Consider the following 24,142-nt stretch of genomic DNA (forward strand, 5'->3'; position numbering starts at 1 on the left):
CCATCGAGAGAGAAAGTCAGGAAAACACATAGCGCCAGAAATAGGTTTGATGAGACAAGGACTCAAGACTATTGGGTGTGAGAGGTGGGGGGAGGGCAGAAAGGAGAAGACGACACCTAGAGGATGGGCAGAGGCCAGGTGAACTGGGTGAGGAGCTCACGAATGACTTTTGGGGGGAGAAATCTGAAATTGCAAGAGAGAGCAGATCAAAACCACAATGAGATACCACTTCCCAGCCATGTGAATGGGTATCGTCAAAAAATAAATTAATGGGTGCACCTGGGTGGCTCGGTTGGTTAAACACCTGAGTCCTGATATTGGCTCGGCCATGATCTCACGGCGGTGGGATCGAGCCCCGCGATGGGCCCCACACTGAGTGTGGAGCCTGCTTGGGATTCTCTCTCTCCCGCTCTGACCCTCCCCCCCCCACCCCCACACATTCTCGTTCTCTGTCTCTCGCTCAAAATAAAATAAACTTAAAAAAAAATAAATAACATCTTTTTAAAATAATTACTTAATGAATGAAAATAACGAGCGTTGGCTAGGATGTGGACAAACTGGAACCCCTGCCTGTGGCCAGTAGGAATGAATGTACAATGAGGCAGCCGCTCCAGAGAACAGCAATACAGCGTCTCTTGAAAAAGTGAAACATAAAATTACCACCCGATCCAGCAATTCTACGTCTGGGTATTTATCCAAAAGAACGGAGAGCAGGGATGCAAATAGTTCTGTCGACACCCACGTTCATGGCAGCATTACTACAAATAGAAGCAACCCCGGTGTGCAGCCAGAGATGAGTAAAGCGGGGTGTGTGTGTGTGTGTGTGTGTGTGTGTGTGTACACAATGGAGTATTATTCAGCCTCAAAAAGGAAGGAAATTCTGACATACTGCAAAGGCGCAAACCCTGAAGACATTATGTTAAATGAAATAAGCCTTATCCATGTGGAGTATAAGTACACCTTACTTACAAGAAGCACTGAAGACACATTCATAGAGACGGAAAGGAGAATGGCGGGTGCCAGGGGCTGGGAGGAGGGAGAATGGAGAGTCCATGTTTAATGGGGATGGACTGTGAACAAGGGGAAATGAAAAGGTTGTGAGGTGAGTGGCGGTGATGGTCGTACAATATATACAGTTAGAATGGTTACAATGGTCATCTTTAAGTTATATATGTTTTGCCACAATTTAAAATCGAGAAGAGAAGTTTGAGTCGTTAGCGTTTGAGCGAGGGCTAGGGAGCAAGGAGGGTAACGGAAAGGTAAGAACGAAGTGCACTTCCAGACTCGACAGCTTCAGGACTGCAGAGACCAGCAGTGCCGTTCAAAATTTAGGATTTAACCATCTAAAGCGATCACTGAGCAATGAAAAGACAGAGGTACTGAAGACCTTCTCCCCCAGAGAGTCTAGCATTAACACTTTAGGGGCTGAATCATGAAGAGGTCCCAGGAGCCCCACTCCCGGCAGGGGCTGTGGCAGGAGGGGAACTCACAAGGCTCAGGTCGTGGTTTATCGACTGGATCCGAGTGTTGCAATGTCTTACCTGCCGTCTCCATGTCAGCCCTGGGTGTGTGGCAGGGCTCAGAGGAAGGGCAGAGACAGACAAAGCAGGGAGGGGAGAGACCTCGGAAGCCATGACAAGGTGTGTGTCCTCCGGCCCCACTCTGAAAAGAACCGTGACAGAACTTCAAGTAGGAGGCAGGGGAGCAGGCTGGTCACTGAAGACACCCCCGCCCCCGGCCTGGCACAACGTGCACAGTGGACTAGAGAAGATGGCAGCGGATGGCAGAAGGACAAAACAGGGCAGAGGGGAAGGACAAGAAGGCTGCAAGGAAGCCCAGGGGCTGTCAGGAAAGCTGGGTGAAGGGCAGAGCCATTCGCTAAGCAAGGAATACAGGAGCAAATGGGGGAGGTCAGGAAGATTCCGTCCTGGAACCTGCGATGAGCCTGCGGTACGTCCAAACAGAGACACGTAAAAGAGGGGGTCGGGGGAGGGAGAACTCTCAGTAATGGACACACGGACAGCAGTTTTCACCAAGGAATTCAGGCAGTACTTGTATGCACAGAAACAAGAGCAAACAAAAGAATGAGAAGACGAACGATATTTAATATTTGAGGGTGTAGAAATGAAAGAAGGAGGCACAAAGCAGCAGTAAGTATGCCAGGACGTGGTGGCAGAGAGGGGGAAACTGTTTCAACGTCAGAGGGTCCTTGCTGCCCAAGGCTGCTAAACAGACGAGGAAGCTCAGACTTACGCTCTACAGGACGGGCGGATCCGTAACAACAAGTGCGACTCTGGTATGTCCTGAACCAAGCGTATGACCTTGTCACAGACCGCCAACACATCACCTCATGACGATATGTTAGTGATTCACAAAAACAGCAAGTTCCAAGGTTTTGCAGAGAAATGTCACCCGTGCGGTCTGAACGTGTCCCTCCAAGACTCTTGCCCCTAAAGTGATGGTGTTAGGAGGTGGGGCCTTCGGGAGAACGCTCAGGCCAAGAAGGTGGAGGCCTCGTGGAATGGGATCATGGCCCTTAGGAAAGAGGTTCCAGGGCGTCCCGTGCTCCTTCTACCCTGTAAGGACACAGAGAGAGGCACCGGCTATGGAGCAGAGAAGGGGCCCTCACCCAACCATGCCGGCACCTTGATCCTGGACCTCCCAGCCTCTAGAACTGTGAGAAATCAACTGCTGTTGCTTCTAGGCTCCTCCGGCTGTGGTCTCTCGTTACGGCAGCCCAAGCAGACCAAGACAGGCACAAGCTGCAGTGGGTCCGTCTCCGTTCTCCAGCACAATGAAAAATAATTCCTTTTTCCACACCGCATTCCACATTGACAACTTTGGGCAAAACCCTCCAATCCCAAGCCAAGCCTATGCAGAGCTCTCGGCCGCTTTTAATTCATCTTTAGTAACTTTAAAAATGGATCTTTGCTCTCTTCCTTGGTAGCACTCTGGTACCTCAGAAATCACGAAAGATAGGACTGTGCAAATTGAAATATCGTATTTATGAATACATTTTTATTGAAGTACCTACATATTTCCCAAAAACTCTGCTAGGAGCTGGAAAGTGAAGAGGAAGTAAGACGCACATGATACCCTGCAGTCCCAAAGCTTACCATCCAGTGGGGGTACACACATGTGAATATGGTGTGGTAAGGTAAAATGGAATCCCTGTCCTTTGTTCTCAAAGATGGGGATTAGAGAACTTGTTCTGCAAAGGGTCAAATGCCAGATACTTTAGACTTTATGGGACCAACAGTCTCAGTCACAGCCGCCTAAAAGCCACCATGCAAACTAAGTAGATAAACGCATGTGGCTGTGTTCCAATAAAACTTTATCTATAAAAAGAAGTAGCAGGACGTAGTTTGCTGACCTCTGCCCTAAGTGATCATAACTTAATACTTGCTGCTTAATTTACTCATGAATTCAAATGGGGGAAGGGAAAGGATCAGGATCTCTCAGAGAGCCCTCTTTCTGGAAACATACCATCATGAATAAAAGAGTAGGAGCTACACAATCACAATCATGTAGACCTGAGTAAAATTCCCAGCTCTGCCACAATCATTAGTTCTGGAGCATTAAGAAAACGATTTCATCTCTTTGAGCCGTATTTTCTTCATCTATAAAACGGGGACACTATCATTCACTATGCACAGATGTTTCAAGAATAAAATGAAATCAGGAACGGAGGGTCTAACGAATCCCCTGGCTCACGGGAGGTGCTCAGAATGAGTCACTAGCAAACAAGGAAGCGAGGCCTGTGGTCAGCCAATTGATTAAAAAGGAGAAAACATCCCAGTGTTGTTTCCAAGATTAACATGCTATTCACAACTTTCCTCTCATTTCTGGAACACAGGCCTTTGACTTTTTTTTTTAAGTTGTCTTGCTTTTCTCTACTGTTTAAGTTAGGACATGTTTGGATGCGTGTCAACAGAGATCCAACTCAAGATGGCTTAAACCATTAGGAAACGTTTAGACATTTACACATCAAGTCCAGAGGTAAGGCAGGTCTGGAGTTGGTTAATTCAGAAGCTCAGTGACACTACCAAGGAACCAGGTACTTTCCATCTTTCTGAGCTGCTGTCCTCAGATCTGTCCCCCTTCATCACAAGATCATTGCCAAAGTTCCAAACATCACAGTCCCAAGCAACAACCCAAGGCCACAAAGTAAGTCTTCTCTCCTATTTCCGTTCAGGTGGCAATGAATTTTCTCAGAAGCCCACAGCAGACTTCTCCTTCCTTAACGGCGTCTTGGGTCTGTACTAAAAGCAGCTACTGGCAAGCTGATCATCATTACGGGTGGCCTGATCTGGTCTGGATTCACTGCCCCTGCAGCTAGCTCCAGGCCTGAAGCTCTTGGCCACCCAACATCTGAACAAAATCAGCATTCTCTCAGCAAGAAGGGACAGAACTGCTGGGGGAGGAATAACCAATGCCTGCTGTGATTATTCACACTGACCTGCCTCACTGCAAGAGCAAAGTTACATAGACTGCAGGCCCAGACTCTGAAAATGCAGACTCCCCTCTCGCCATCCCCAAATCAATCTTTTGTGTAGATAAATCCAGACACATATCAAAGAGGAAACAGTTCCCCCAGACACAAGCAGGCTCTCACATCTGGGGTTTAAATCCCAAAGACGACACACTGGGTAACCTCACCCCAAGCATCTCTGGGTCCCGCACAACCCACATGTCTGCACGATCTATTCGAGGAGATCTCAGCGAGGCTTGGACAACTGCTCCCACACCTGCAGACAATGCGTGACAAGACAAAGCTGAGCTGTAATCACGTCTGCCCTACCAACATTGCACAATTCAGGGATGTTTGGGTAAAAACTCCCCAAGTCAAAAAACAAACAAATGAACCCTGAATGCTAAGCCAAAAGCAAATCAAAAATGCCTAACAGACAAGCAAACTAGGGAATGGGTGGCAGGGGGGAGGGGGGCAGAGAGGTGGATGCAGGTGCTGGCTAAAAACCTCACAAAACTGGAGGAAATCTGCCTACACAACCTCTGTCTCAGGCTACAGTTCATCACAGAAGGAAAACCTGATGCCTGACTTATAGGAAAGTAACCGAGATGGCCACACGTGAAGGGGGCGATCTAGCAACAGGAAAAGGCACACACTCAAAGTGTCACTTCAAGGGGCCACTTTCTCAGCTTTGAAAGAGGAGTCCAGACAGACCACCTCTCCCACAAAAACAACTGAAAACGCTAGGCAGTTATTTAACTGAAACAAAATTGAGGACCTGGGAGGTCCCGAGGACCTTGCTGCCCGGGCAAGACTTAAAGAACTCAGATCCCAAAGAGAAGGGAAGTCCACGGACAGTCCTACGCTTGGGGCCTTACTTCGCCCTCGAGGCTTCTTCCGGCTACAGAGTTTCTGACGAGAAGCTAAACAGAGCTTTCAGAATTTCCACAAGGTCTGAAAGGAAAAAATTAGAGCTCAGAACCAGCAGACGAGGATGGAAACTGGTAAACAGCTCAGGGATCCAATGTGGGCTGGACTAAACAGTGTCCCCCAAAAATTCCTGTCCGTCTGAAACCACAGAATGTGACTTTACTTGGAAAAAGGATCTTGCAGATGTAACTAGTTAAGTTGAGGTAATACTGGAGTAGGGTGGGGCTAAATCCCATTGGGCTGTTGTTCTAAGGAGAGAGAAGGACAAGGAGACAGAGACACAGAAGGAAGAGGCCACGGGAAGACACAGGCCCAGACTGGACTGAAGCAGCTACAACCAGGACCGCCAAGGACGGAAGACAACCACCGGAAGCTGGGCACGCATTCTCCCTCAGAGCATCCAGAAGGGACCAACCGTGCCAACACCCAGATTCTGGATTCCTGGCCTCTACACCGGGAGACAATAAATTTCTCTCTGCTGTTTTGAGCCACCCAGGGTGTGGAAGTTTGTTATGGCAGCTCTAGGAAACGGATATATGCTGGAAACCCCAAATAACTAGTCCTAGCAGTAAGGCAAAAGCAGAAATAGATCAGCCCTCGCAAATGCTGAAGCCCAGGCATGAAATGCTCAGTCCTCGACAGGAGAAAACTGATCTTCCTCTATTGTACTTGCCTGAGCAGCAAGAGTGAATTCTCTCTGAAGAAAGAGAACATCATCCCAAGCTTCCAACAACACCTGGAACTCAGTCACATACACAACATACACAACACCTGGGACTCAGTCAAAAACCACCAAGCACATGCCAAAGACAAGCATGCACTCAATATCAAGATGACAACAAAAAATAAGGGGCTTCTGGCGATAGCCAAGTGAGAAGTTAACAAATCCTCTCCCTAGAAAGCAAGTTTATAACTAGACAGAAATGAAAGAGACCACCATTCTGCACTCTGGAAACTGACTTCAGGGGTTTACCATCTAAGAAGTGTTTCTGTTCAAAAACTGCTAAATTTCAGGTAAGAACAGCAAGAATGCTAACAACACAACACTATCTCAGCTGTCAGGGGCACAGTCAACAGTAAATGTGGGCCCAGAGTCAGAGATCCTCAAGCTGAAGACAAGCTAGAAATCCATCTTTCAGCACAAAAACTCATCATTTTTAAATGTTGAGAACTTTAAAAAAAAATTTTTTTAAGCACACTGTACAAGGGCACCAGTTTCTAAACTCAGCCCAACGTGCACCCCAACCCCAGCTGAACAAACGCAGTCCTGCCCGGCAGACCCTCAGTACTATGGACTGTATTGTGATTTTCGACAGTATCATTTTGTTCAGTCATTACCTTGAACTCCGTTCTCCTCTCTTCAAAAGGTAATGTTCCTCGTGTGTAAACAGAGCTACTGCAACAGCCTGTGGGTTAATTCACTGTTATCCTATTGTCCCCTGTCGCTTCCAGTCCAGTTAACTGGGCTACAGTGGTCTACAGAGGAGCAACAAAGGGCAGGGCACCAGGGTTCCTGCCTGAAGAGGGGGGAGCTGACAGCAGCCAGGAATCTGACATCAGTCTGACCTGGTTGGAAGCCTCAGCTCTGCCATTTACTAGCTGTGCGAAAGTGAGCAACTTATTCACTTATCTGAGCCTCGGTGGCATCATCCGAAAAATAAGGGCATCATCACCCAGCCTGCAAAGCTGCTGCCAGGTTATCAAGCACCAGCTCTGGCAGCTCTGTGCCCAGGCCTGGGCTCTGCACGCGCTTTCTCATCAAGCCCCCACCACAAAACCGCGACCTTATTTTACGCACGAGGAAATGGAAGCTCAGAGAGAGGATGTCCCAGGGAGCTCACGTGTGACGAGTCACAGAGCGGGATTTCTAGGGTCACATGTCACCGGCTCTAGGGTCTGGTATTAACTGCAAAGCTACATAAAGGGCCCAGGCCAGCAGCCAGCAGGGACGAGGGAGCACAGGGACACGCATTCACATCCAACCCTCCTCTCAAGATTTCATTTTCTCCATTCCGCCTGCTACGGTCATTCCAATGGCTTTACGAGCAGCTGTAAACAGCCACCAATCTGATTCTTCCTGACTCCTAGCAGCTGAAAACCCACCACCACCACCCCCCACACAAGGATTTAATAAAATGTTCAATAAGAGGAAAGAGGCTCTAATCAGCCAAGGACCATGTGTACCAGTGACTGGTTAACTGCACCACGACAAGACTGAAGGAAGCCCTTGGCAGCCACTCGCGGGCTAAGCCAGTTCGGTCTTTCCTCCGCTCCTAATTGCCGGGAGGCCCGGAACCTCTTCCACAGCAGAAAGCAAAGCAGAGACCCTGCTCACCGGCCGGGGTCTGTTCTGGATGCAGGTGTGGAAAGGGCGCCGAGACACCGGGAAGGGGCATGAACGAACGGTGGCCACAGCCTCACACGTGTGCTGGTGCTCCTCTGATCACCAGGCCCAAGTAAGAGAAACACACGAATCCTAGTCCGGGTAGGGCCAGACAGAGCCATCCTGCACGGCCGAAGGTTGGAACCCCCGTGGGAGGAGACGGAGGAAGAGTCTACATGTTTAAAGGGTGTTGGGGAGAGGAGGGTAACTGGTTACATGGTGACTAGGCTGTAGGAACCGAGGCAGCCTCGACGGAAGCCTCCGGACAGCCCCCCAGGGAGACGGAATGTACGTCAGCCTCACTGGTGAAAACAACGAAGGCGCAGCAGGGGCGCTGCCCTAGGGTCTACCAGCCTTACCCTCAGGGCCTGACTCCAAAGCCAACGTTGCCTCCCACCAGGCCAGCGGCTGCCCTCGTCGGACGCAAGCAGACCCAAGGCCTCATGGCCTACCCCACACTGGTTTCTCTCAAGTAGCTGCGCACGGACAGGGAAGAAGGAAACAAGAAGAAACACGAGGGCCCATCATGGTGAGGAGGACCCTGGGAAAAGGTACGTCCTCCAGCAGCTCATCAACCAGCCCAGAGCACTGAACCGGCTGCATGCGGAGGACAGAAGCCACCAAGACGGCAGAGGCCAACATCCTAGGCGACCAAGGCAGCAGGCGGTGGCTTCCACGAGGAATGAGGCCCTTGCAGGTGGCTCCTGTCCAACCCGGCCCCGTATGTCCCCAAAACTTAAAGAAGGGACCCAGGAGCACAGAAGAAAAATCAACAGTGACGGGAATCCCTCTCGTGGCTGTCCCCTGACCCCAAGGGGAAGCACGTTCACTTGTGAACAGGAGCAACTGGGGAAATGAACAATAGAGCTGAGAATCCAAGGAAGGCAGACACACAACACGAGGGAGGGGGAGAGGGAGAGGGAGAGGGAGAGGCAGAGAACTGTCTTGTCTGGCAGAGAATTCCCACAGACGCCCCGGACAGACACGGCGAGGGCCAACGGTCAGCTGTGAGCGAGGGGCCCTCCTAGCATTTCGGTCAGCAGTGACACGCACGTCGCCACAGTGACGAGATTCAGGAACTCAGAGCAGCACCCACAAGCAGGGTCTGAAAGAACCTACTCTTTAAAATGTCCTGGAGGGGGGCCCCTGGGTGACTCTTAAGCGTCCGACTTCGGCTTAAGCGTCCGACTTCGGCTCAGGTCATGATCTCACGGTCCGTGAGTTCAGCCCCGTGTCGGGCTCTGTGCTGACAGCTCGGAGCCTGGAGCCTGTTCCAGATTCTATGTCTCCCTCTCTCTCTGCCTCTCCCTGTTCATGCTCTGTCTCTCTCTGTCTCAAAAATAAATAAACGTTAAAAAATTTTTTCTTTAAATAAAATGCCCTGGAGGAAGGGCAGAGTACGTATCTTATAGGACATGAGATGCTTCTAGGTTCAGATCCAAAGCAAATCGCTTTGAACAGTTTCCTCATCTGCACAATGGAGAAAATAAGGTCCCTGCTACTCACAAGGCTGCCGAATGAGCTAACTGATATAAAAGACTGACGAGGTTCCAGGCTTGTGCAAACTGCTCCTATGTGTCGGTAGTCATTATTAACACTGGCCCCGTCGGTCAGACACACAGGAGCAGGGCACGCGGGAAATGCTGTGGCAACACGCATACGGACGGTAGCAGAGGCGTAAGCTCAGAGACCTGCTGTCGCTGTTGCTGAAGACAGACTTGACCGCGGAATGGCGTGCTATCCCCACACACAAAATTAGAACACGTTGAGTTCCCAGCGATTGCCAGCCACGCTGGTCACATATGCACCTTGGCTGCAGCACCCCGAGCCCCCAGAGATGGCAACCCGCGGCTCCAAGGGGTCCGCAAAGGACAACGCCATTAGTGACCCGGGTAAGACTTTCTCACTCGTGGATTTCTGCACCACCACGCTCCCCCCTCCCCCGTCCCACACGATTAAAAAATGAAAACTTTTTAAAAGGAGGGCAACAGAAAAGACCTCATCCTCTGCGCTGCATCAGGCCAAGCAGTACCTGTTTCTGTTTTGCTGGCGAAGCCTGCTGCCTGTTTGATTGCGGCCGCCGTGAGCGCCAATCCCCGGCTCCTCTTCAGGCCATGCTGCAGGACGGCCTCAAACTGGGCGCACAGACAGGTCACCCTGCGAGAGAACCAGTGATTCATCAGTCCGTCTGTGAAGGGAGACAGATAACCAGGGCAGCCCCAGCACCTCCGGGGAGGGGGTGTGTCAGCGGTTGTAAAGCTCAGCGGGAAGGTACACACTGGACAGCTGGATTGGCAGTCAGGTAAGTGACACGGAATTGACTGGGGCCTCTCCACACACCTCTCCCCGTTTTTGTTCATTTCACATAAGTCCAGGAAGCCCCACAAAGTCTGGCCATATTCATCAGACTCCTGAACGCATAGTAACAATTCACAGGAAACAAGGGAAATGGAATTGGTGCCAGCCATCAGAGGAGAAAAGAATAAAATCCAATTTAAAAACAGATCAGTTAGGCTTAGGGAGGGGCTGGCTGCTAACTGTATCCAATTCACAAGTTCCAACTCTAATTCATATCACATGTACTTTAAAGAATTAGATTATCTTTGAAGAGATTGAATGCACCAGCCTGCCAAATTGGAAACATTGTATAATTTCATGGCCTGTTACATACACTAAAAAAATAATATGAATTCTGATTCTTGTTCTTTATTTTGTTGCAAGAATATTGTGAAGTCAGATCCAGAGTTAATGGAAAGAATTTTCAATTAAGTTACAACTACTGTGGATTCAATTAAATTTATTTCTCAATAACCAAGGAAATAGGAGTTTCAAGGTCATGTTGGCAAAGAGAGGAGGTCACAGCTACTATGTCCTATTCTTAACAACCATCCCAGGGCTCTCGGGCCCCAAGGCCCATCGGGTCTGTGGACTTCAGAGACCCTTCCATTCACTCATACAACATACGTTAAGAAATCCTGAACTCCTCTGTGCCAGGCTCTATTAATCTAGGCTCTGAGGATACAAAGACATACCAAGGTCTCTGCCTCACCACATTTGCATGGTTCTAACAGAGGGAGATACACAAACTGAGCAGACCATTTCAGTTATGAGAACTTTGAAGAAAATAAAACAAGACGAGGTGACAGGTGGAGACACGTCAGGAACAGGCTTAGATTCAGTGGCCCAAATGGAGGTAACCTTGGAGTTACGACCTGGATGTGACAAGACATAGCAGGCTGGGCAGGGGGACCCAGTGCAAAGGCCCGGAGGCCATCACCATCTGGCTCAACCTTGCCTAACTTCTGGCATTTCCTGATCCACTCACCTCCACACCTGTAGCAATAATACTCCACGAGTTTATTGCTCTGTGGGTGGTAAAATATTTTCATAGCCATTATTTCATTAACTCTTTCCACCAACATTATGATACAGGTGGTATTACATCCATTTTACACCTTAAAAATACAGGCTAAAGACATTTCAGAGACAGTAACATGAGTACATAATAAGCAGCAATATAAGACAGTACATAATTAACAACATCTGTACTCCAGTCCTGCCCAAGCCTGAACTGATCCAAGGTAGTTTCCAATACACCCCATACCAAGACAAACATGCTTATTCTAAGACAAATGTCCTCTCTCTCCCATACCCCACTTTTACTCAAGTCCTCTGCCTGCACCAGAAAACCCTAACAGAGCATCAAATACCCAGCATTCATACATTCACTCTCCAGCCTGTTCTCATGACAGACATCACTAATCCATCCCAGCATTCCAGGTGACCACTGCCAATGATCAAAGCTGGCCCTCCACAGGAAAGAAACCTATGTGGCATCCCAAACCGAACAAGTGTCCTCAACTATGCTGGTTTCCAGCTGCTACCTTGGCTCTCCTGCAACTGGCTCAATGTCTGGTACACAGGACGTGCTCCCTAAATCCTTTCTCAGCGGGCAGGAAAATGAGTAAATAATCTTGAATCGTGAGTCCCAGATTACTCCCCCACACTGGAACAACCCTCTTTGCTGGGCAGATGTCACCCTTAAATATGAGCTGTGCCTATGCCAGTCTCTCTGCAAGTTTACCCAGGCACACATTTAAGGGCTTCCTGAAAGCTGGGACACCTAGCAAAACTATCTAAATTCCACAGCAACCAAAAGACGTATGGCAAAATGGAGCCCAGCCAAAGCCCTATCACAGGAGGAATACACCAGAATTATTATTCTCCATAATAAACCACAGCCTGTACCTTTAAACAAATTATCGGCAAATACGGTAATGAAATCAACAATCCCTGTTAGTTTGCTTGGTTCTAGTGCACAAGTCAGTAACTGCCCCGCCAACTCTAGATAATGAGTTGGCCCCTAAAGAGAATGGAATGCAGGTGAACAGCACAAACCCAGTCCCCAAGGCTCAGGTTACATCATCAGTATTACCTTCCAGATGCAGACATGTCACAATCAACCTAATGCAGCAGAAAACCCACAGGGGGTACTAATCCTATAATTAATTCATTGCGATGACCGCCTTGCCAAAGGCCATTCTGTTTATCACCCTCCCCATGTCCCCTTTTCACTTCCCATTCTACCTGACCTTGTACCTACTGGTCATTCAAGACTTGGCTCGAGGGTCCCCTCCACCAGGAAGCCTTCCTGAGTGCTTCCTCATTCTGAGCTTCTTTCTAGTACGGCACTTGACCAACCTCTCTGTTAATGAGCTGCTTCCTAGAGCTGTCTCCTCTCACTAACTTGAGCTCCCAGACACCAGGGATCATGCCTCATGCATCTTCAGTGTCCCAGTATGTAGCACAATGCCTGTCCCAGTATGTGGCACAAGTGTGGTAACCGGGCCAAAATGGCGCCTCCCCTGGGGGACTCAGAATACAGACTTGCACATTCAGGCAAGAGACGCGTCTCAGGAGATGTTGTACAATTCGTATTTCGGGCCCAGGTCAGTTGAATCAGGCAGAACACACTTGTCCAACCACACGCATCTCTACCTCGTTAACGCATGGCGGACACACTACAGGCGCTGATTTATGACCTCACACCCTAAGGCTTCCATTTCTTCTCATCTTTACTCATTTCTATGGTAATTCCTGCAAAGCAAAGGGGCACCTGCTTGAGCGGGGCTCTACATTTTCTCAGCTTGGTCTCTCCTATTTCCCAGAATGCTCTCTGCTAAATGCTTTCTGGCATCACTGTGGTGGGCTGGCTGCCTCCATGGCATTTCATCACATCCAACTTCTAATGTAAGTCAGTGAATTGGGCATGTTTTTAATTAAGTGGGGGGACTTAACAGCAAATGTTTTCATATTTTTAAAATTTTTTTAATGTTTATTTTTGAGAGGAAGAGTGCAAGTAGGGGCAGGGGGTGCAGAGAGAGAGGGAGACACAGAATCCTAAGCAGGTTCCAGGCTCTGAGCTGTCAGCACAGAACCCAACGTGGGGATTGAACTCACAAACTGTGATATCAAGACCTAAGCCAAAGTCAGACACTTAACTGACTGAGCCACCCAGGCACCCATGTTTTCATTTTTTTATTGATTTTTTTAAATTTACATCCAAATTAGTTAGCACATAGTGCAACAATGGTTTCAGGAGTAGATTCCTTAATGTCCCTTACCCATTTAGCCCATCCCCCCCCCCCAACAACCCCTCCAGTAACCCTCTGTTCTCCATATTTAAGAGTCTCCCTGTTTTCATATTTTTAAAATCACCAATCAAGAGGCACCTGAGTGACTCATTCGGTTGAGCATCCGACTTTTTTTTTTTTAACATTTATTTATTATTGAGAGACAGAGAGACACAGAGGGTGATCAGGGGAGGGGCAGAGAGAGGAAGACACAGAATCTGAAACAGGCTCCAGGCTCTGAGCTGTCAGCACAGAGGCTGACATGGGGCTTGAACCCACAAAACGGTGAGATCATGCCCTGAGCCGAAGTCAGTCACCCAACCAACTGAGCCACCCAAGTGCCCCAGCATCCGACTCTTGATTTCGGCTCAGGTCATGATCCCAGAGTCATGGAACTGAGCCCCACATCAGGCTACACACTAAGCATGGAACCCGCTTGGGATTCTCTCTCTCTCCATCTCTCTCTCTCTCTCTCTGCCTCTCTCCCCCACTCCCGCTCTCTCTTTAAGATAAAAAAAAATTAAAATTTAGGGGCACCTGGGTGGCTCAGTCGGTTAAGCATCCAACTTCGGCTCAGGTCATGATCTCATGGTTCGTGAGTTCAATCCCCACACTGGACTCTGTGCTGATGCTCAGGGCCCAGAGCCTGCTTCGGACTCTGTGTCTCCCTCTCTCTCTGCCCCTCCCCTGCTGATGCTCTATCTCTCTCTCTCAGAAATAAATAAAACATTAAAAGAAATTTAAAGAAAAAGCACCAGTCAAAAAAAAATCACTTCAAGTTTTTACGCATACAACTGTTTACCAGATGAAGAGATACATCAACTGTGGTGTATCGATACAGAACACTGCTCAGCACCCCCTACAAAGGGGTGAAAAACTGACACTACAACGAAGATGAGCCTTGGAAACACTATGCTAAGGGAAAGAAGTCAGACCCAAAAGGCTACACGGCGCAGGATTCCATGAAACGCTGAGAAATGGTAAATACATACAAACCAGAAGTCAATCCGTGGTCGCCTAATGCTGGAATCAGGGGTTAACTATAAATTGGCACAGGAGGAAACTTTGGCACGATGAAAACGTTCTAAAACTATATTGTGGTTAATGGTTGCACAACTCTATAAAAGTAGTGAAAAAAAAATCAGTGCATTGTACCCTTACAAGAGGTAGATTTGTATGGTATGTATATTAGACTTAAAAAAAAGCTATTTAAAAAGAAAAAAAAAACGGTCCTCAAGGTGCTCAGTAAAGCTTGATAAAGGAGTTCATGTATGGAAAATCAAATAGCCTGCTCCGGCTGAATGTGAAAGTTATCTACCACCAGCAAAGGGGGACACGGCATGAGCTTAACTGGTTTACTGCTGAAATTCTGCAAGCTGCGACCTCTATTTCAAGACTCCTTAACCTGCCACATCAATCTACAGTAAGATTCTTAAGAATCCTCTACTTTTTTATGGCAAACGTTAGAACAACAGACAGGATCAACAATGAAAGTAACCTTACGAAGGAGGGCACATTTCAAAGCACTCCTTTCACGTGTTAGAGGAACCTTTGGGAGAAAACCAAGTACAGTTATGAAAATGGACTGGATCATCCTCATGTGGAAAGCTCCGATGTCACCTGGAGCGGAGTCAACTGTACCCCTAAAAGTCAGGCAAGTAACAGCATCAGCCCTGTGCCACATTTAAGGCAGCGCGATCACACCAGCCTTACTACGGCAAGGCCGTGACACGACAACCATTTGCAGCGGCTATGCTCTGTATTTGTGCCTTATGAACTAACTTTTCCAAAGGGCACATCCTGTAGCCTGTGAATTTCACTGGCAAAGACCAGTCCCCCGCTGCAATCTACAAGTCGGATAAAGATTTACAAATGAAAATATTCTAAACATTATCATCTGCACCTGTGGAAAGTTAAAAAACACCTAAAGAGCTGACACTGGGAGCTAGTTGAATGAACAGTAACAGAGCATATGGTCAAATGCTATTTAGCCCTTAAAACTCATACCAAGAGCTTCTAGTGAAGATCCACAGGTTTAAAATATAAAATGAAAAGTAAGCAGGATATAAAACTACATACTGGGGCGCCTGGGTGGCTCAGTCGGTTAGGCGTCCGACTTCAGCTCGGGTCACGATCTCGCGGTCCGTGGGTTCGAGCCCCACATCAGCCTCTGGGCTGATGGCTCAGAGCCTGGAGCCTGCTTCCGATTCTGTGTCTCCCTCTCTCTCTGCCCCTCCCCCGTTTATGCTGTGTCTCTCTCTGTCTCAAAAATAAATTTAAAAAAAAAAAACGTTAAAAAAAATTTTTTTTTAAAAACTACATACTAAGTATGCTCTCAAGCATGCTAAAAAAAAATCCTAAAGAGAATTAGGTGAAAAAAATTAAGAGCCACTTGGCAAAAGAATTACTGCTGATGTCTTTCTTGCCTTTATGTTTTCCTGAACTTAGCTTCTTTCCAAAATAAGCATTAAAGAAATATTCTTATCTCAAAAACCAGAAATATTGCTACCTTGAGCTACAACAAATGAAGAAATATGATTTAAAAGTTATGATGAGAAAAAAGTGTACAACTATTTTAAATGCTTATAGAGAACTTGAAATACATTTCTTTTTAAGTTTAGATCATAATGTTAAGCAAAAAAAAAAGGAGATCTACAAAAAGATTTTAAAAAGTGTTTCTAACCCACAAATAAAAAATACTGCAGGGGCACCTGGGTGGCTCAGTCACTTTAAGGATCTGAGTTTGGCTCAGGTCATGGTCTCACGGTTCTTGAGTTCCAGCCCCGCTTCACAATTCATCATCCTTTGCCCTCCTGAGATTCTCTCTCTCTCTCTCCCTCTCTGCCCCTTGCTCACTCATTTTCTCTCTCTCTCTCTCTCTCTCTCTCTCTCTCTCAAAAGAAGAAAAAGACGGGCACCTGGGTGGCTCAGTTGGTTAAGTGTCTGACTTTGGCTCAGGTCATGATCTTGTGGTTCACAAGCCCAAGCTCTGCTCAAGCTGAGCTGACAGCTCAGAGCCTGGAGCCTGCTTCCGATTCTGTGTCTCCCTCTCTCTCTGCCCCTTTCTGGCTCACGCTCTGTCTCTCTCTGTCCCTCAAAAGTACATAAATGTTAAAAAAAAATTTTTTTTTTTGTAAAAAAAGAAGAAAAAGAAAAGATGCTCAAGGGGAACCTGGGTGGCTCAGCTGGTGAAGCACCCGACTCTTGATTTCAGCTCAAGTCATATTCTCATGGTACAGGAGTTTGAGTCCTGCATCAGGCTCCACACTGACAGTGTGCAGCCTGCTTGGGATTCTCTCTCCCTCTCTCTCTGCCCCTTCCCTGCTCGCTCACTCTCTCTCTTTCAAAAATAAATAAACTTAAAAAAAAATAAAAACTAGTAGAATTAAAAAACTAAAAATAATTAGAACGATTATTGGAACCATAACTTGGAAAGGTAACCGTAACTTGGAAAGGGTTTGGCCAAGAGAGAAAATGCAGAAGCAAAACGTTACATATGATTCAATTTTTGTAAAACAATAGCAATAAAACCTGTGTTTTATTTGTAAAAATTCTGAGAACATGGAGAAAACCGCAGAACAAATAAATCTCGGTCATGAACACAAGGTACCCAGAGGGAGGGAAGGGAGTAAAAAAGAGAGCAAAAAAAAAGCTGACACAGAACCAGAAAAAAGAATGCAAGCCTGGTAAGGGTGAAAACTCACAAGGCAATAGTTTTCAAGACAGTGTTAAGTGTGAGCGTTTGAGGGTGTAAAAAGAAAGTGAAAAAAATCAAATGTATGTTCTACCAGAAGAGCAAGAAATCAAAACAATGAGCAATTCTTAAATGGGTTAAATCGTAATTTCTGACCATTTTCACAAGTTACTAACACCAACACAGGATCTGTCTTCTCTGGGGTGGACAGACCTCCAGCTCTCTCCAGAAGCAAACACTGTCCCGGCTTCTCCCGGCAGAAGAGACGTTTCAAAATCAGGAACAGGGGCTGGCGGCTGGGAAGGAAATCAGCTGAAGGGGCTGGTGACATTAAAAGGGAAAAAGAACGGAGACAAGAGTCCCTAGATGCAGAAGGAGGGAATAAATGGGAAATGAGACACAGAAGGGACATTAAGCCAGTGGCCCATGAGTCTCCAAGCCTGGTGGGAACCCAGTCTGGGAGAAAGAAAACTTCACGCCGAAGCCTGCTTTCAAACAAAAGGGAACAATTGAAAACCAGTTTGTTCTGATTTCTGGCCGCACCTTAGAGCCAGAGAACGGACGTCTCATCCTCCGTGTCCAGTCAGCACCTCAGGCTTATCAAGGCTCAGTCACAATGCTTCTCGATCCTTCCGTCTCTCCTCCCAAGAGCACTCCCTCCACCCAGCGCCCCTGTCCCCTGCTCCCCGGGCCCCATCCCACCCCACCCATCCCCCCCACCTCCTCGGGAAATGCAGATCTGAGTATATTGTCCTTTATTTCTCTCTCACCCACGCCACACTTTGCCATGGCATACAGTCCATGACACAATTTCAGAAGGGACACAGATGAACATTTCTATGTTAGTCACTTCAATGCATCAAGAAAATCTATAACCAGCCGTCCGTCTTTGATATCACTGATGCTGTTACTTAGGACAAGACCAGAGTCATAAGACAGGGCCTTCAAATTCCACCACAAGCCAACACCTGGCTCAGACGGTATAGAGAAATGGCAAAAACTGTGAAAATGGTATGCAAATAGCCACAGCCTAGGAAATGACACCCTAACTGGGGTGCCTGGGGGGCTCAGTCAGTTAAGCATCCAACTCTTGATTTCGGCTCAGGTCGTGATCTCACAGTTCATGAATTCAAGCCCCATACTGGGCTCTCCGCTGATAGCGTGGAACCTGCTTGGGACTCTCTCTACTTCTCTCTGGCCCTCCCCTGCTCTCTCTCTCTCAAAATGAATTTAAAAAAAAAAAAAAGAGGGGCACCAGGGTGGCTCAGTCAGTTGAGCGTCTGACTTCAGCTCAGGTCATGATCTGGTGGTTCATGAGTTCGAGCCCCATATCAGGCTCACTGCTGTCAGCCTGTCGGCACACAGCCCGCTTTGGATCCTCTGTCCCCTTTCTTTCTGCCCCTCCCCTACTTACGCTCTCCCTCTCAATAAATAAATAAAACATTAAAAAAACAACAACTTAGGGGCACCTGGGTGGCTCATCAGTTAAGCAATGGATTCTTGGTTTCACCTCAGGTCATGATCTCACTGTACAGGAGTTCGAGCCCCGGGTCAGGCTCCGCACTAACAATGCTTGGGATTCTTCTCCCCCTCTCTTTCTGCCTCTCCCCAGGTCCTGCTCAATCGCTCTCTCTCTCTCTCTCTCTCTCTCTCTCTCTCTCTCTCAAAATAAATAAATAAACTTAAAATAGAATAAAATTTTTAAAAAAATAAAGAAAAAGAAAAACAATGATACCCTAATGGATAAACTTCAAACACCTAGTGACTTTCCAGATCACCTCCCAACACCTACAACACATCATCCACAATCCCCCCTTTTGCTCATGCCTGCCTCCACCTTCCCACTTGCTACTCCTGCTGCTGGAATTCCCATTCTTCCCATGTGACGGCTAAAGACCCAGTACTCACCTCTCATGTCTATACAATGTAATTGTTACTACAGGCCTCCTTGACTGTCCGCAATTTACATGCCCGTCTCCTGGACTCAATCCGAGAAACATCTCCTCCAGTTTACATCCCTAATGCCAACACAGTAGTCTACCGATAGATAACTGTTGCATAGAGGAATTAATGAGCGGTCATTCTAGCCTTTCGTTTCCAAATTGGCCCAAACACTGGTATGTCAAGTCATACGGAGACAATGTATTGAGTTTTAGTAAGTTCTTACTGGCTGTGCCAAGCAAACATTGTTATATATAAGGAAGCGGGGACCATGATTATCATCTGATGTTCCGGATGATACAACAGAGGCCTAGAGAAGATAATCAAGTCCAAAATTACGCGGCTGGTAATTGGTGGTTTGTGGCTGGGTGGGCCTCTCACGTCAGAGCTTAGACTTCAGGCTCATGGCCTCTCTCTGCTATCAGGACAGTGATGATGATGGTGATGGTGATGACAGTGCTTACATATTGTTTCCCCTGGGCCAAGCACTATTGTCAGTGGCTATAAACAATATAAATATTTATTGATATTCAGACATGGAAATGCGCTCAGATTTGCTAAGTGCCCTAGAGTTCCCCTATAGCTAAAAATAATCTTTTTCCAAAAAGAAATCAATTCATTTGATCACTACAGTAAAATAAAAGAATATACAACATGAAAAAATATACATATACAGGGGCGCCTGGGTGGCTCAGTCGGTTAAGCATCCGACTCCGGCTCAGGTCATGATCTTGCAGTTCGTGGGTTTGAGCTCTGTGTTGGGCCCTGTGCTGACAGCTCAGAGCCTGGAGCCTGCTTCGGATTCTGTGTCTCCCTTTCTCTCTGCCCCTCCCCTTCTTGGGCATGTTCTCGCTCTCTCTCAAATAAATAAATGTTAAAAAAAATTATACACACACACACACACACACACAATGTGGAACCACCTACTACAGATCCTCAAAGTGGAAATGAAGTACTCAAGATAGGAGGATAGAAAATCCAATTAATGAACCCCAAGATTTTTTGCAGGATGAGAAGAATTAAAACATCCAGGCAACACCTCAAACTAATAGCTTGGGAAGAAACCCATGACAAACTGAAGACAAAAATCACATGATGAACAAGACCTTTAAAAGAAGAAAAGGAATGCCTGACAAAGCCATTTGGTTTCATAAGTGTCCAGAGGAATCCATAACGACAGTTTTCAACTGTGCTGAGAATAACATTAAGGAACAGCAAAGGTCAGCTGGTTTTGTTTTGTAGCTTCCTGAAAAGTTCATGAATGTTTCTAACTCTTCACAGGTAAAGAAAAATCACCAAAACAAATCATTCTTCCCTGGCAAGCTTTGAAAGGAGAAGAAATGCTCCTTTCTCCGACTTCTTCTGACAACATTCCCTGAAAGGATCACAAAAATGTACATTTCCTAAATGTTCTGAGACAAATACTCAAAGCCAACCCATTGCCACCCATCACGGCAAAGAGACACAGTGCGCAGAGAATATTTACCAAGTGTCCGGACACTTTACATAAAATTACAACGACAGTAACAATAGCTAACAATTTCTGGAAACATACTAGCTGTTCGGCTTCACATGAACTGACTCAGAGCTCTACTGAGTCGATAAAGTTACTGCTGTTCCCATTTACAGATGAGGACGTTGAGGCACAAGAAAGTCAAAACTTGCCCACAGTCCAACATGACTGGGGACTGGCGACACGAGGATTCAAACTGAGCTCCAATTCCCACACTCATCCTGCCGGCCCCAAGTTTGGGTCGCTGCCGATAATTCCAATGGACACCTTCCAGACGGTGTTCTGTAATTCCACGGAGGAAGGAGACGCTTCTGAGGAACAATAACGTATCTGGCCCTTGAGGTGACTTCCAGTGCCTGCTGAGTCCTTGGGCCATGATTTCCGGAAGGCAAACTATTCAAAACACACATTACAGCCTCTCCCAAGGCCAGCGTGACTGACAGTACGTGGAATAATTTTCATGAAGCACAAGAATGGGTCTTTGTTCTGAGGGCCAAACAGAGCAGGACCGCAAATCCAACGGGAAGGGGTGAGGAGAAACGCTGCGCTCGGGAGCCTGCTGACTGCCCCATTTCCTCCTGGGGGGCTTTCGGAGGACAAAATCATGCAAGGAGCCTCGCCTGCCATTTCCTTTCATGTCCGTGGTGTCTGATGCTTTACATGAGGCCCGTGGCATCTTGCTGTGTCATCTCCGAAAGATCAAACACATCTGCCTCCCACACGCTCACACTTTGCGATTTCGGCTGTAACAGAATAACATTGTGTACAAAAGGCACAGGGGCAGCGCTCTTTCCCAGACTTGAGCCATTCACAAACAGATGGGCAACTTTTGTTACATCCGAGCATGGGTAGCCTGGTTTACTTGTCCTGGGTTTGACTCCTGTTTTCCACGGGAGAGACGCCTGTTTGAAAAGGGAAAACCTATTGCTGTCACAGCACTGGGCCCCACAGAGCAAGCCCCTGTGCCGCTCTGCTGGAGGAAGGCTAAGCCCGAAGCCTCTGTTTAGACAGGAGGAGGGGGCTGTGCTGGACACACTTTGAACCGTAGGCTACTGTTGTCTTCGCAGGTCGAAAGGACCAAGTATCAGTAATTTCATTTCATTCAACCTCACATTAATACCAAACCAGGTCTCTCCCCCAGTATCGCTGAGAATGGAAAAGAAAAGGCGAACCACTGAGCCACTAGGCAGCTGAGGGGAATTGAATGCCCTGGCATTTAACACTTAACATTAAGTACTTTTTGGGGAAACGGTGTGTTAGGAAAACCACGAGGGGCTATAGTGTCAGAGAACAGGACCACAGTAGGAAAACAAAGTCTGTCTCCAATCCTGTTCACTACCTACAAACCACGTGACCCACCTAACCAAAGTGCATGCTCCAGCACCAATGGGTACTAGATACAAAGTCAATGCTACAAAAATGACCAGCCTCCAAGGTTTTACAGCTGTAAGAGCAGGGAAATTACCCTGCTCCTGCTTGCCTACCCCTCAGGGTCACTGCAAGGATCAAAGGACACCGATCACATAGACATGAACACTTTTATTTTTTGTTTATTTTTTAATGTTTATTTAATTTTTTGAGAGAGAGAGAGACCGAGCACAAGGAGGGGAGGGGCAGAGAGAGGGAGACACAGAATCTGCAGCAGGCTCCAGGCTCTGAGCTGTCAGCACAGAGCCGGATATGGGGCTCAAACTTGTGAAGTGCGAGATCATGATCCGAGCCCAAGTTTGCTGCTTAAGCGACTGAGCCACACAGGTGCCCCTAGACACGGACATTTTTAAACCGCATGGTATTGTCACAAGAAAGCCTATCACTACAATACAGCAGCAACAGGGGACAACTGGTGGGCATCATGGCCACCCCGTGTTCATTCATAACAGCCACCTTCATAACAGCACCCAGATTTCATTTGAAAGTTTACTTCTGCCTCACTGGATCCTGTCTTGGGATGGTGACCCGAGGAAACACCTCGCACTACACAGGCCAGCGGGCTCCCAGGAAGCTCCTTCAGCCAAATCCTTCGGCTGGTGGCGAGCAGGTGGTCATGTGACCTGAGACTGAGCCTGGCCAGTCAGGTGTTTCCTCCCTAGACCTTCAATCTTGGCCAGAATGAGAGTCACTCTGGCAGCGGCACCTTAACTGGACCAGCATTCCTGCTAAGAGACACCTCTGGGCCCCTGTGTCTAGCACAGGAGCCTTCCAAAGTTGTCTTGACTCCTTCCCATCTCCAAACCCGGCCTTCCATCAATTCTACAAGCCCACAACATCCTTAGCTGGAGATTCCTGTTGATTGTTGCCCAAGAGCCTTGGCAGATACAGCTGTGTGCCAGCCTTTCAAAAGTTCCTACTGGTGGGGCACCTGGGTGGCTCGGTCGGTTGGGCATCCGACTTCGGCTCAGGTCATGATCTCACGGTCCGTGAGTTTGAGCCCCGTGTCGGGCTCTGTGCTGACAGCTCCAAGCCCGGAGCCTGTTCCAGATTCTGTCTCTCTCTCTCTCTCTCTCTCTCTCAATCTCTCTGACCCTCCCCCGTTCATGATCTGTCTCTCTCTCTCTCTCTCTCTCTCTGACCCTCCCCCGTTCATGGTCTGTCTCTCTCTCTCTCTCTAAAATAAATAAACGTTAAAAAAAAAAAATTAAAAAAAAAAAAAGTTCCTACTGCTGTTCGTCCAACCAACTGGAATCTGGCTATGACCCTAAGCCAACACTCACAGTCATGCCCAGAACTTTACCTACGACAGTCAATTTTCAATGGCCTTCAAAGGTAACACTTGGCCTTTTAAGAGAAGATCCCTTCCAATTATCCATTATATCTTAGTAGTCACTTGTTCTCAGTTTCCTATAGGAGAATGACACAGAAGAGGCACGTCTCAGGACGTGGGGTCTGAGAACTGTACCCAGAGTTATGTGGAAAGAAATCTTCCACCCTCGGGAACATCGAAAGGTCTCGCTAATACACTTTTGCCCTTCCCTTCCATCTGCAGACTGGTGCCTGCATCAGTAGACAGCATGGCAGGAGTCCCAGCTGAGTGAGGACCGTCCCCACCAGACTTCACTCCGTATGGAGTGAAATTAACACTCCGACATGTCTGGCACTTTTACACACAGTATCTGACTTAATCTTCCCAAATGGCAGGGCAGCTCTGATTCTGACCACCTTTTCAGATGCGTGCGTTTTCCCCACACCACCAAGCGATTCTCTGACACCAGCGGGGTGTCCTACACCTCAACTCAATTCTGACATTCTCCACCTGGAGACAACATTAGAGACCCCACAGGTGAAGGTCTGTTCTGCAAAGAAGCTGTTGGTGTGGTTTGTCGTGCATTTCCGCCCAGAGCCGCACACACACAGTCATGGGGGGCTTACTAGTCGGCTTGTGCTCCGTATCCGGGCTCAGGATCAGAACTGGCCCTTCTGTCCCCGACACCAAGAGGAATTAATTCGCCTCACCTCCTTGAGCCAGACCAGGCTGGGCCCCTGGAAGGGATCAGGGAGGGCAGAGAAATATGCACACACCCGGGCTCCAGAGATTGTGAGATACAATAAGAGAAACAGGAAAAAACGGCTTGCTCAGGAC

The 24,142-nt window shown here is 47.6% G+C and overlaps 1 protein-coding gene across 2 annotated transcripts in view; it reads right to left on the bottom strand.

Annotated features, from left to right (window-relative positions):
• SNX29 (sorting nexin 29) overlaps nt 1-24,142 on the bottom strand; it is a 500,693-nt gene that overhangs the window by 451,207 nt on the left and 25,344 nt on the right. For both annotated transcript variants that reach the window (XM_043560511.1, XM_043560512.1), the window contains exon 4: nt 9,817-9,941. In XM_043560511.1, the coding sequence (XP_043416446.1) occupies nt 9,817-9,941 (125 nt within the window). The remainder of the gene's footprint in view (nt 1-9,816; nt 9,942-24,142) is intronic.

This window comes from Prionailurus bengalensis, chromosome E3 (assembly GCF_016509475.1).
Source record: "Prionailurus bengalensis isolate Pbe53 chromosome E3, Fcat_Pben_1.1_paternal_pri, whole genome shotgun sequence".
Classification (NCBI taxonomy): Eukaryota; Metazoa; Chordata; class Mammalia; order Carnivora; family Felidae; genus Prionailurus; species Prionailurus bengalensis.